General features: G+C 37.3%; 1 protein-coding gene across 2 annotated transcripts in view; it reads right to left on the bottom strand.

Annotated features, from left to right (window-relative positions):
* SNX4 (sorting nexin 4) overlaps positions 1-14,313 on the bottom strand; it is a 62,402-nt gene that overhangs the window by 22,442 nt on the left and 25,647 nt on the right. For both annotated transcript variants that reach the window (XM_079921602.1, XM_079921601.1), the window contains exons 6-8: positions 13,179-13,234; positions 9,821-9,893; positions 3,557-3,618 (exon numbers count right to left, since the gene is read on the bottom strand). In XM_079921602.1, the coding sequence (XP_079777728.1) occupies positions 3,557-3,618; positions 9,821-9,893; positions 13,179-13,234 (191 nt within the window). The remainder of the gene's footprint in view (positions 1-3,556; positions 3,619-9,820; positions 9,894-13,178; positions 13,235-14,313) is intronic.

The raw sequence follows: 14,313 nt of genomic DNA, 5'->3' as shown, positions 1-14,313 counted from the left end.
AACTCAAGTCTTCAAAGAGATTCTGCACTTGCCACAGCTGCTTCCAGCCAATCCCCCAGGGAGTTGGTAAGGGGCGATCAAGGAGGATATGCAGTAGGATCAGTTTAAGAACTCTCTTCTCCATTAGTTTGAGACAGACTGCCCTATATCACTCCCCTCAAGCTTCCTAACCACAGAATCACCCCACCGGTTCTCAGCAGAGACACCTGCTTTACTAAGACAGGGGCCAGCTAAAGTGGCCTCCTGCCACATACTGCTCCTCTCCTTTAAGACAGCTCTGTGCCTTCCTCTCTATCTTCTCTCCCATCCACCCTCCTACCCTCGCTCCCCCTGCAAAAAGCCACCACCACCACCACAAAGAGGCCCTATACCCCTTCAAGAATAACCTCAGAGACTTTTCTTAACAGACTTATCAGTAACTTGCTGTCTTTCCTTCCTTAACCCTTTCCTGTCATCCCTAGGACCACTGCATTATATCACTCAAACCAAACTGCTCTCCAAATTAACACCGAAGATTTACCCACCCATTTCCCCTCTTTTCGACTAAATTCAATTCCTCTACAGTATAACTCCAACTTCTTGAAGTGCTCCCTTCACTTGCTTGACACTGCGCACTCCTCATCAATTTCCCAATGTCTCCCTCACGTTCTTTTTCTTTGCCTGACCCCTGAACACAGATATTCCCCAAGGTTCCGCCCTTGAGTCTCTCACAGACTTACCCTAACCCTCTAACATTATCACCTTAACCCTACATTAAATATCATTCTATTAGGATGTAACTTTTATATACAACTCATATTCTCACCAGCCTCTTACACTGCAGATCCAAATTTCCAATTGCTTAATAAAAATCTTTAAATCAAATGCAATCTATTCAAAACAGAACCCTTTAATTCATTCCTCAAACCTGTTATTTTTCCTACATTCTCTATCACAATCCTCCTAATCATTCAGCTGCCTGCAAATTAAATTTTGGTATCTTTAGCACCTACCACGGTAGCAGGAGCTCAGCAAATGTGTGCTGAATGACTGAAAGAATCAATTGATAAATCTTGTCATTTATGTCTCCTTAATAGTCCCCACTGGCAATTGCTCTGGTTCAGGCTCTTGATCACCTGCTTAAATTACTTCAACCACCTGTGGTATCCTTGGCTCACTTTTTATGAAATATTTTAGATGTAAAATGGCTTTCTGTTAATTTACTGAGTTAGCAGAAAGGCGAATCTGTATAATATTTATCATGAAACATTAATGCAAATAATTTTCTTTACAATTTGAATCAGCCAAGTGACCTTTCATCCACTTGCCTCTCAAATTAACACAAGTCCATTTATTATTTACAATAAATGTACTACTTTTGAGAGTGTCTGATTTACGTTAATTATCATATGAGCATATTCCCAAGCTTAACTAGAGTTCCAGTTTGAGTAGTATTCTTAAAATCAGGGCTGACTCACGCATAGATCTAAAAGCAAGTAAGTCGCTCTTCATGCAGCTGACTTGAATTTGCCTTTCTTCCCATTATTCCTGTTTCGACATATACTCCTATCGTAGTTATGAAGAGTCTACATGTTTACAATATTAATATGCTTCTCTTCATTAAAAACATCATATAATGCTGATATTGTCCCATCTTCCATTTGATCAACCAAGACATATAGATAACCTGCTACTCAAATTAAGTAAATATGTAGCCATATCTCGCACCTGACATTCAAATAAATTTCATATGAATCAAAAATTTATAAAACCACAAAAATGTAGAAGAAATGAAAAATCTATTTTTTTATAATCCATAGTGGGGAAGACCTTATTAAGATATACACAAAAGTCAGAGGCTATTACTTTATAAAGGAGAAAATCTAACCACTTACATGTTAACTGAATTTAACAAATTGAGTATTTCTGTATATCAAAAACCACCAGAAGGGCTTCGCTGGAGGTGCGGTGGTTAAGAATCCACCTGCCAATGCAGGGGACACGGGTTCGAGCCCTGGTCCACATGCCACGGAACAACTAAGCCCATGTGCCACAACTACTGTGCCTGCGCTCTAGACCCCATGAGCCACAACTACTGAGCCCGCGCTCTAGAGCCCATGAGCCACAACTACTGAGCCCACGTGCTGCAACTACTGAAGCCCGCACACCTAGAGCCCATGCTCCTCAACAAGAGAAGCCACCGCAGTGAGAAGCCCACGCACCACAACGAAGAGTAGACCCGGCTCACCGCAACTAGAGAAAGGCCGCACATAGCAATGAAGATCCAATGCAGCCAAAAAATTAAAAAAAAAAAAAAAAAGCCCCATACAGTTATTTACTGATAACAATATATATTGGAGAGCTGTTTTTAAGTAAGAAAAAAGCAAAGTAAAACAAGTGAACATAGCAATGTATAAAACATGCTCCCTTTCCATGTTTAAAAAAATGGGGATGGGGGGGACTTCTCTGGTGGTCCAGTGGTTAAGAATCCGTCTTGCAATGCAGGGGACACCTGCTTGATCCCTGGTCAGGGAACTAAGATCCCACATACCGAGGGGCAACTGAGCCCGTCCGCTGCAACTACTGAGCCCACGCGCCACAACTACAGAGCCCACACGCTCTGGAGCCTGTGTGCCACAACTAGAGAGAAGCCCACGTGCCACAACTAGAGAGAAGCCCGCACGCCGCAATGAAAGATCCCGTGTGCCACAACTAAGACCCGATGCAGCTGAAAAATAAATAAATAAATATTTTTTTAGAAAGGGGGGAGGGAGAAATGAATTTGTTTGTGTGTTAATATATACATTTATGGTGCTACATGTTACTAGAAGGATACACAAGTAACTCAGAAATTGCTATTAGTTGCCTCAGAGGAGGAGACCGGGGTGGTTGGGAGGCAGGAGGGAAGAGACTTTTCACTATATAAGCTTTTGTTCCTGTTGAATTTTGTGCTATATGAATGTCTTACCTATTCAAATATGTTAAATGAATTATTTTGATTAATTCAATCAAAAGGACTTAGAACATTAGCAAGGACGTTTTTCTTACAAGAAGATTTGGATAATTAACTTCTAAAATGTCACAACTAAAATAATTAACACACACAAAAATTCACAAAAGAAAAAGCTCAAAAATAACCAAGATATGCAAGTTATCTACACAAGTAAATATTCTAATTTACACTAATATTACCTTAAGACTGAAAAATCCATCTTGCAAAAGCCTTCAGAAATTATAAAGTGACACAAAGAAAGAAAAGAAAAAGAAAATCGCTAACTCTATAAGACAGTGATTTCCAAAGGAATCTTCTTGGGCATTCTGCCAAGAAAGTAAAAGACACCGCTCACTGCTTCAGAGCAGTTTATCTTTTATCTGCTCAATATGCTGGACTCCCTTATTATTTTTTATTTAAACAAAGGCTTTACAGTGAAAAGTCTGAAGACTACTACTACAGGACATCATTTAAAAAATAATCTTTTGCTTTCCAGAATCACATATTTTCAAGAATTATAGTTCTTAGGCAAAAAGCTAATTAGAGCTAGTTGTTGTTTATTATAAAAGTTTGCATAATGCTTACCTGAAAACTCGCCCATAATTCCCATGTACTTTATATACACCATACAGTCGGTCTGCTACTCTCTGGAATAAATATTCGAAAGAAATTGCTATGAAGTCAAAGTTACATAAAGATTACTTAAAAAAGAGATTTTATCCTCATTTAAAATACATATATATATATATATATATAGATATATATATAGATATATGCTTAGCACAATAACCTTGAAAAATATGGAAAAGAAGCTTAAATCTCCCAAAGTTTCATCATGGGAGATAATTATATATTTTTAATTAACGTTTTAAAATTTCCTATACCAAGAGTGCTAATATTTTTAACCAGCAGGTTACTATTACTTTTATTTTATAAATTTATTTATTTATTTATTATTTATGGCTGTGTTGGGTCTTCGTTGCTGCACGTGGGCTTTCTCCAGTTGTGGCGAGCAGGGGCTTCTCTTTGCTGTGGTGCACGGGTTTCTCATTGCGGTGGCTTCTCTTGTTGCAGAGCATGGGCTCTAGGCACGTGTGCTTCATTAGTTGCAGCACCCGGGTTCTAGGGCACGTAGGCTCAGTAGTTATGGCTCGTGGGCTCTAGAGCGCAGCCTCAGTAGTTGTGGTGCACAGGCTTAGTTGCTCATGCGGGATCTTCCCAGACCAGGGTTTGAACCTGTGTCCCCTGAATTGGCAGGAGGATTCTTAACCCCTGCACCACCAGGGAAGTTCCCAGGCAATATATCTCTGTGCTACTTTATCAAGTTAATGCCTTCTAACCAACTAACATTAGATATTTTAATAACAGTAGAATTACAATTTAGGTCACTGAGATAAAATATGTACTGCCTAGAGACTTCCCTCGTGGTCCAGTGGTAAAGAATCTGCCTTCCAATGAAGGGGACGTGGGTTCTATCCCTGGTTGGGAAACTAAGATCCCATGTGCCGTGGGGCAACTAAGCCCACGCGCCACAACTACTGAGCCCAAGTGCCTCAACTAGAGAGCCTGCATGCCGCAAACTACAGAGCCCATGCACCACAACTAGAGAAAGAAAAAAAAAAACCCACGCACCACAACTAGAGAGAAGCCCACGTGCCACAACAAAGAGCCCAAGTGCTGCAACTAAGACCCGACGCAGCCAAACATTAAAATAAATGAAATAAATATTTTTAAAAACTACAAAAACAAAATAATGTACTGCCTAGCCATTCACACAAATTTTACAAAAGACAAAACAAAACACCATATGCAGTAATCTCCTTTACTTTCCCCCAAAGTATTATGGACATGAACTAGAAGATCAAAAGTCAGTCCCACATAAAACCCTAAAAAAGAATTCCTAGTATATAATTTCCAAATGTAAAGCCTGAATTTACGTTCAACCCCTCTAGTTCCTTACTCAAACATGAGTAATTTGAGGAATTAGGCATTAACCATACAATAATTCTTAAACCTTTCAATACTTCAGCTTAAACTGAATGAACCACATTGTAAAAACCTGGAGCAGGCGTAGGAGGATCATAAAATGTTTTCCATCTCTCCTTGACCTGCTAGACTAGAGGGCAGCACACTACAGGTCCGCAGCTTGTTTTTGTAGTCTTATTGGAACACAGTCATACTCACTCATATTAGCACTGTCTATGGCTGCTTTCATAGCAGGGTTGAATAGCTTCAACAGGGACCATATGACCCAAACAGCTGAAAATATTTACTATCTGGCCTTCAGAAAAAGTTTGCCGACCCCTGTACTAGCCTCCAATTTCAGGACAAAGTTCATAGTCTTTACTATGCTTGAAACTTTCCAGGGCTGTCCACAGACCTCTAAACTAATTTCTCTGGGATATTATTTCCCAATTATTTTTTGAGAGCCCTACAGAGTGTCAAAGGTTGGTTGGTTGTTTAAAGTGGTTCCATTGTCAAGTAAGTTTGGGAAATACTGAGATTAAAATGTTTAACAGGTTTTTTTTCTGCAGGACTTTTTTGAACTTTAACACTATATACGAATCAGGACTATTGAGAGAGAGTTGGTTTGCAGTAGGGAACATGTTACAGGAATGGCATTCCAAAGAATATAAAACGGAAAATGTCACTCTAGAGTACTAACTTTTGCAGATCCTCGTACTTTTTTTTTTTTTTTTTTTTGCGGTATGCAGGCCTCTCACTGTTGTGGCCTCTCCCATTGCAGAGCACAGGCTCCGGACGCGCAGGCTCAGCGGCCATGGCTCACAGGCCCAGCCACGCCGTGGCATGTGGGATCTTCCCGGACCGGGGCACAAACCCGCGTCCCCTGCATCGGCAGGCGGACTCTCAACCACTGCGCCACCAGGGAAGCCCCGTACCTTTTTTTTTTGGCCGCGCTGCATGGCATGCAGGATCTTAGTTCCCCAAACAGGGAGCGAACCCCGCCCCCTGCAGTGGAAATGCGGAGTCTTAACCACTGGACCGCCAGGGAAATCCCTAGATCCTCATACTTTTAAAGATCAAACGTTCTCCTGACAGCTGAGCATTTTATCATCTACCTACGATATTAAGTATAGAAGAGAGGGAAAGAACTTGTTAAATAACCACGTAAGAATAAAAACTAGAACAACTTAAATACAAAATGCATACACAAAATAAATGTTCAAAGAAAGTTTCTGAATCCCCGGTATTTAAGTGGGTTTTTTTTCTTTAAATTTTATCACTCCTGGCAGCTGATACAAAAGGAACTTTTACCATGATAATTAGAGCTCTGGAAAATACTTTGGTCCATAGAACATGACAAAAAGAGGCAAGAGTTCTCATACTCCAGAAAGGTGAGCAACCACACAAGGAACTACTCTATTGGTGAATGAGGCAACAAAGAGCCACTCAGCAGTTGTTACTGGACCAGCAATGTTTCTGGCATGAACTACTCATGGAAGCAAATTGTTCTAGCCAACCGAAACATGAGATGATTAGTATCTAGATCATCAGGCAGTGAGAGAAAAGATGAAGTGAGGAAAAATTATAAACTATAGACCAAAAAATATCATTTCTAGAGAAAAGTAAAGACAAAAATGGCAGGTAAATAAATCATGAATTATTAAAACCTGAAACCAGATTAATTCAGTGGTCATTGGTAAGCAAGAATCATGGTGCCAGGTAAAGGGGGCTATACACAATGATTTAGTCTACACTGCCACTCAATTTCAATTCTGTTGACAAGCCTTTCTTTTTGAAAAGTGATCATCTGACAACTGACGGGGGAGGACTGACACCTAGCAAATAATATGACAACGGAAGAAATTTGACAGACTCATCTTATCATCCTCCCCAGTTCTGAATCATTTGCAACTATGGTAAGAATGTCTTCTCTATCCTCACTGAAGCAGTAGGGGATTAAATGTTAAATGTTAAAAAGGACACAAAGTCTTAGGACAGTCTATTAGATAATCTTATTTGAAAAATCTGGACACATAGCTTTTCTTTTGAATTATCTCCTAAGGAGGCAATGATTATGAGATTTAGGATTCCTGATACTACTGCCAAAATCTTTCCCAAAGGAACTGTATGTAATACTTTATACAATGCCACAGTCACCAAATATTTCACAAACACTAGATATTACCATCTTTATATATGACTACAAATTAAATGTTAAATAGTGCCTCAATAATTTCAATTTACATTTTTTGAATATTAGCAAAGTTAAACACTCCTCCCTCCCTTTTAAATTTGATTTCCCCTAGAGAGGCAGCAAATATGGTTGTAGGAAGTAAGGGATTTGGAGTAAGACAAATGTGAATTCAAATTCCAGCCCCTGGGACTTCCCTGGTGGTCCCGTGGTTAAGAATATGCCTTCCAATGCAGGGGACGTGGGTTCAATCCCAAGTCAGGGAACTAAGATCCCACATGCCAAGGGACCACACATAGAAAGAAGCCCATGAGCCACAACAAAGAGCCGGCATGCCACAACAAAAGATTCCACGTGCTGCAACGAAGATCCAGTGCTGCAACTAAGACCCAGTGCAGCCAAAATAAATAAATAAATATTTAAAAAAAAAAAGATCCAGCTCCTTCTTACTTTAGGGTTTGACTTTTGAGAATTTATTAAACTACTCTTAGCCTTAGTATTATATCATTCTCTTGGAAATGTGGAAATGAACCTCATCATATGACTGAGGATTAAAGAAGATGACATTTGTAAGGTACCTGGCAATAAGCAAGGTGGCTCAATGAAAATCAATTCTCTTCTCCCTCAATCTACCTGAATTCACGTCCTCTGTCAATATATTTGTAGATGGTTAAGAGCATGGGTTCTGGAGTCAGACAAAGGTTTAAATTCTGGCTTCATCATATCTATTTATAGTATGAGTCAAGTTACTTAATTCATTTGCCTCTGCTTCCTAATCTATAAAATGGGGACAGTTACAGCACCTACCTTCAAAGGGCTACTATCGGAATTAGTTAAGAATAACACAATATGTTTGGCTGATATACAACAGTAAATAAATATTAGATTAGCATTATTTTCCTTTTGTCCTCGTTTACGAAACATAGATTATCTCATCTGAGTCTCACAACTCTATGAATAACACACTCATTCATATAACAAATATTTATGTAGTACCTACTATGTGCCAGGCAGATATTCCCATTTTCCAGCAAAGAAAACAAACTCTGAAAGGTTAGTGGATTTGCCTGAAGGACCTGGTAAATGCCAGAGACAAGTTCTAAATCCAGCTCCTCTCAGTCTAAGGCCACCTGCCCTTTCTGGTTGTTCTGTTTTGACGTCTTAAATATTAACTCTTTAACCTGTTAGTCATTTATTTTTTGCCTTTTCTACTTTCAAAAGAATTCTCCTTGTCAGAAAAGATAGCCAAATAATTCTATTTTCTCTTCGTCTGTTAACAATTCATCATCTGTATCAAACAGTGTCTAAGCCTTCTTCTCCTGACACTCTGAATGCTACAAAAAAGCCCTCACTGTGGTGATTTCTGTGTTGTTCGCAGGCTTCTGTCAGTGTTGGGCTATAACCTTCCATTTTTAACTGTTATGTCACTGTCTATGACTAAACAGCCTTTCTCCTAATTTTAGAACAATCAAGACTTTAGCTATTCTGTATTTTCCATTGGCATTTATCTCATTTATACAGTCAGAATTTCAATTTCACTCACAGAACAAGTGCTGCCTTTCCTTGAAGAGCTCAAGCTGTCTTTTATGTCAATTAAGTTTCTGAAGCCTGTTTTCATAAAGTTTAGGGTAAATATATCAATACCCAGAATTCTCTTACTTGTGTATTGTAAGCTCTCTGATGACAAGGTCATTTTTCTTTAAAGGTCATATTTCTTGTCAAATATACATTACTAACCAGTTCTCCCTGGCTGGTTATAATTAAATTCAAGAAGTAATTTATGTTACTGCTTTTTAAGATTTTTTAAACATAAAACTGTCAGCACATACATCCATTTATTCATCCATTCAGTGAATATGTAGTGGGTGCCTACTCTGAGTCAGGCATTATTCTAGGGATTTGACAGTGAGAAAACAAACTCCTGCTCTTGGGAGCTCACATACACTAGTAGAGGAGATAATTAACAAATGAGTACAGAATACAATGTCAGTGTTGCTATAAAGACAACAGTGATGACAGAAAATGACAGGCCGCTGAGCCTGCGAGTCCGGAGCCTGTGCTCCGCAACGGGAGAGGCCACAACAGTGAGAGGCCCGTGTACCACAAAAAAGAAAAAAACAAAAAACAAAAACCTTGAAAGAATAGGATATTATATGTAGATCTAAAATCCCACACTTAATTATATTCCAACAGTGAAATGGTAGGCCCTTCGATAAGATGTCAAAACAACCATATACAGACTACAGAGAAAACTATAGGCTAAAATTCTTCAAGTTATTTACGCCAGAAAACATTTCACATTTTTTTTAAAAATGCAATTTAGGTGATGAACACACCGAATTTGAATATAAAAATCAGTTATTCATCATAAATTTCTTCCATTACTTAAAAACATAACGATTAAATGAGAAGCACTTCCTTTTTTTTTTTTTTTTTTTTTTTTTTTTTTTTTGTGGTATGTGGGCCTCTCACCACTGTGGCATCTCCCGCCGCGGAGCACAGGCTCCGGACGCGCAGGCCCAGCGGCCATGGCTCATGGGTCCAGCCGCTCTGCAGCATGTGGGATCTTCCCGGACCGGGGCACGAATCCGTGTCCCCTGCATCGGCAGGCGGACTCTCAACCACTGTGCCACCAGGGAAGCCCAAGCACTTCCTTTTTAATGTCTGTCAAAAAGTTCTTGGGGACCACTTACGGCTCTGACTCGAAGAAGATGTGAGATGACAGACTGTAGTTCATCACTGTAGTGTTTTAGTTCTGTAAATCTCCTGAAACAGGAAACAAAACATCATTTTTCTCATGAAAAGTCAAAAACTGAACGACAAAATAGCAGTTCCTGAGAATAATAAAACTGATTCTATTTAACTATTTGCTAGCCTTAAACATTTACACACCGATGCAAACTCAGAAAGTTCTAAAACAAAATAACCATATTTTCTATAGATATTTTTAAAGCCAAGAAAAGACTTCATAATTTACACTGTAGAACTGAGATAGAGATAATATTTGTTTGTTTGAAAACAAAAAAACAGGAAAAAATTTATGGTGCTAAGAAAATCTTATGGTGCAACCATAAACTCATTGTCTCTAACAATCTTCATGCTGCTCAGTAATCTTTGTTTCTATAATCTGATGTCTGCCGTTCTCCATAGGACCTGAAACTTCTATTACCACCATTCTTCCCACAATGTAACACCTGACCTCACCCTCCTCAAAAATTTGTTTCCCTGACATCAGTGTTAATTTCTCATGATTTTCCTTTTACTCTCTGGTCATTCCTAAAGTCTCCTTTGCAGGACTCACTCCCTTCACTCATCTCTTATACCGCCAACTTTAGTGTGCAAAGGACTCCTGAAGTGTTTGCTAAGAGCACTACTGAGGGCCTCTCAGTAAAAGAGGGCATGAGTAACCACCACAACTGTACACAGGAATAAATTCAGGAATCTGAATTTATAACAAACGCATTCACAGGATTCAGATGCTGGCAATCCTCAGATCACACTTTGGAAAATGCCCTTCAAGCACTGGCTTCTTTAGGATTCAGCCCTAGGTCCTCAACCATTTTACAACCAATCTTTCAATCTACACACTCTGTGTGACTTATTCACAAAGCTTCACAATTATGATCTACATGCTGCTGAACTCCAAATATATAACTCCAGCCCAAATCTCTCCTAAAAGCCGTATCTGTGAAGCCAACTAACTAGCAGACATTTGTACCTGTTTACATATCCAAAGTTCAACTTATCTTCTCCTATCCCATCAAATCTCTCTCCTCTATTCCCTAGCAGTTTAAACAATGAAACCTAGGTGCCACCTGTATTTCCTTCTCCTCTCTTTCATCCCATACATTCTACCACTCACTCAGTCTACCTCCTAAATATTAGCCCAGTATTGCCACAAAAAGTAGAGACTCAAGGTCCTCCTCCTCACTGCTTTTAACAGTCTAGTTTGAATAAAAATAAACATGCATGAAGAGGTATCATTTGAAACCTCTGAAACAATCTTTCTGGTTTTCTACATTTTAAGAAAGAATGGAATTAAAGTATTTTAGTGATATAAACTATTTCAGTAATGGTATGAATAATAATTAATCTATTGGGCCAGACAGACCTAGAACAGGGATTCTGTATATTAAAAATCTGTTACAACGACTGATATAGATAATTCTCTTATCTAAAACTTAAGGCAAACAAATTCTATTACTAATTATACATTAATTATATATTGAACAAGAACTTAGGAGCAAAAAACTGCCTTGTTTATGTTATTGGTCATAACACATTTAAAATTCTATATATAACGTAGAATATTAAACAAAATTTAGCAATCTAGAAAAGCTGGTAGGTCAGAAAAGGGAAGACAAACATTCAGTTGACAAAATATTTTTCATTAAATTAAAAAACATTCAACTGACAAAACAATAATATTAAATATTAATTTAAAAACTGTCTCATCTACATGCTCCTCTAATGAATGTACATTCACCAATGTCATAAACTTTGCTGCTTAGGTTTTCCAAAGCTTTTTTTGGAGGGTGACATAATTTAGTTCTTAACCTAGAGAACATCTCATATACCATGGATGTCATTATAGCCCTTATAAAAACCGCAGTGGAACCTTAAATGCATATTACAAAGCAAAAGCCTTTCTGAGAATGCTCCGTATTGTATGATACAACATTCTGGAAAAGGCAAAACTATGGGAACAGTAAAAAGATCAGTGGTTGCCAGGGCTATGGGGAGGGAAGGATAAATAGGCAGAGCAAAGAGGATTCTTAGGGCAGTGAAAATACTTTTTATGACACTGTAATGACACATACATGTCATTATACATTAGTCAAAACCCATATAACATATAACACCAAGAGTAAACCCTAATGTAAACTATGGACTTCAAGAGGGTAACAATGAGTCAATGTAGGTTCATCAATCATAACAAATGTACCACTTTGGTAAGGGATAATAGGGGCGGCTCTGTATCTCTAGGGGCAGCTGTGTAAGTGTAGGGGCAGAGGGTACCTGGGAGCTCTGTACTTTCCACTTAATTTTGCTAGGAACCTAAAACTACTCTAAGAAATAAAGTCTATTAAAAAAATAAAATAAAAACCTCAATGGTTACCATCACAATTTCTTAATTACCAAACTTTAAAATATTTATTTATATTTTATATTCAAAATGTATACTAAAAACCAAAGGCACAATGTTAATGTGTTATGGTTTATAAAGTCCAGCACAATAGGCTATCAGACTATGCAAACTTGGCCTTTGTCTGCTAAGAATTTACACTATGTAGAAGTTAACGCTGAAGGCCTGACTAGAGAAAGTCTAACAGACCTCATAAACTTGGTCACCAAATATGGAAAAGCCTCATCTACCTAAGCACATTTCTACCTGGAAAGTATAGCTGAAGCAAGCTTCAGGTAAAGGTCCATATAATGAAGAGCCTGAATTATCCACCAAATTCAGAGAATGAACAAAACCAAATCTTAAATACCTAGATCCCACCCTAAGGAAAGTTATTTCTGAATACACCAGTTTTCTTTAATACAGAAATGCTCTCACAAACACCAAAGTGACACTGATGAAGTCAGGTGACTGTCATATAAATACATCTCCACGAAATTATTATACTAGTATGCAACTATCAAGTTTTTTTGCTATTCAAAGTAGATAGTTTATTATTAAAATAAATAATATATTATCTTGAATTTTGTACATATCTGACAAGCAAAGTCTAATAAGAAAAACTATTTAATATGAAATTAAAATTATTTTTCTCATTTTTCTGATACCTTAAGCAACACTCACTAAATCCTTCTAGGAAAAAGCAGTGGTTTAATTTTCTAAAACTTCAGTTACTTACAACCTTAATCCCAATTAAATTACCAAATTTCAAAATCAGTTTTAGACTGTAAAAGGATTTCACTAATGTGAATTACTATTTAAAATATTTAGCAAGTAAAGTGCATACATTCAGAAATGAAAAATTAAATAGATTGATAGGCACCATTCAAAACAACATTGTAACTGTTATTAAAACAAAACCTTACTTGTCTGGGTTTTTCACTCTGAATGTTGCATTAAGCGCTTTTAACCTGGAGTCTGCCTGGAAAAAATAATTTATTCACTTAATACAATTACATTTCAGGGTTTAAATCCAAACAGTTTTATTTTCCCTTTAGAATTAAGATGCTCAAGTACAGTTTTCTTCGTATCATTTGTGTCAAACACATTAAACATACCCCAAAAAACAGCTTAGTAGTTATTTTTTAAAACACTACAAAAATATTTATAAATTAAACTGAACACATGGCATTCAGTAATACCAAAGTAAAACAACTGTAAACACCAATACACTAGCAACCATATACCTCTGCATTATTATAACAAAATAGGTCTCATGTGAAAAAAGTAGTTTACTTTTTCTCTAAATCAAGAAAAACAATGATCTATATATATAAACTAAATAAAACTACTGCTTTGAAGCCTGTGCATTACTGAGAGTCGTTCTCAGGTGGAATGTAAACCAAATGTACATTGGTTTTTCTCATTTTCATAATCAGTATTTTAGAAAATAAAGAAATATGGAAATGCCTGTACTAAATTAAAACTAGCTAGATGAGGACTTCCCTGGTGGTACAGGTTTGATCCCTGGTCAGGGAACTAAGATCCCACATGCTTGAGGTGCGGCCAAAAAAAACCAAACTAGATGACATCAAATTAATTCCTTTCTAGCTGGCAGGAAATGTTACAACTTTTTAACTACCTTTACTTATTTCTAGATATTTCAACACAACTATTTAACTACCTTTACTTATTTCTACCCTAACTTATTTCAAAGGAGAGACAGAAGGATGAACATGAAATAATAATTTCATTGTATAAATTTATAGTTAATATAGCCAAATCCTCTCCTCTTATATGTTCTCATTAAAATAAAAAAATTATAAATATATATATATATATATATATATATTTTTTTTTTTTTCTGACCAAGGCACAAAAATGATACGGTTCATAAAAGGTAGCTCAATCAGTAATCAATTTCATAATGTGGTTTGGTTTTGAAAATCCCAATCAGCTTGAATATTTTATATTATTTCAACTTATAAGCCCTAATTACAAATACTCCCAAAATAATAAACAAACAAAAGCAAAACTACTAGGGCTCCCCAGATTACATGG

This window comes from Stenella coeruleoalba, assembly GCF_951394435.1.
Source record: "Stenella coeruleoalba genome assembly, chromosome: 5".
NCBI lineage: Eukaryota > Metazoa > Chordata > Mammalia > Artiodactyla > Delphinidae > Stenella > Stenella coeruleoalba.
This window is presented reverse-complemented; position numbering and strand designations above follow the sequence as displayed.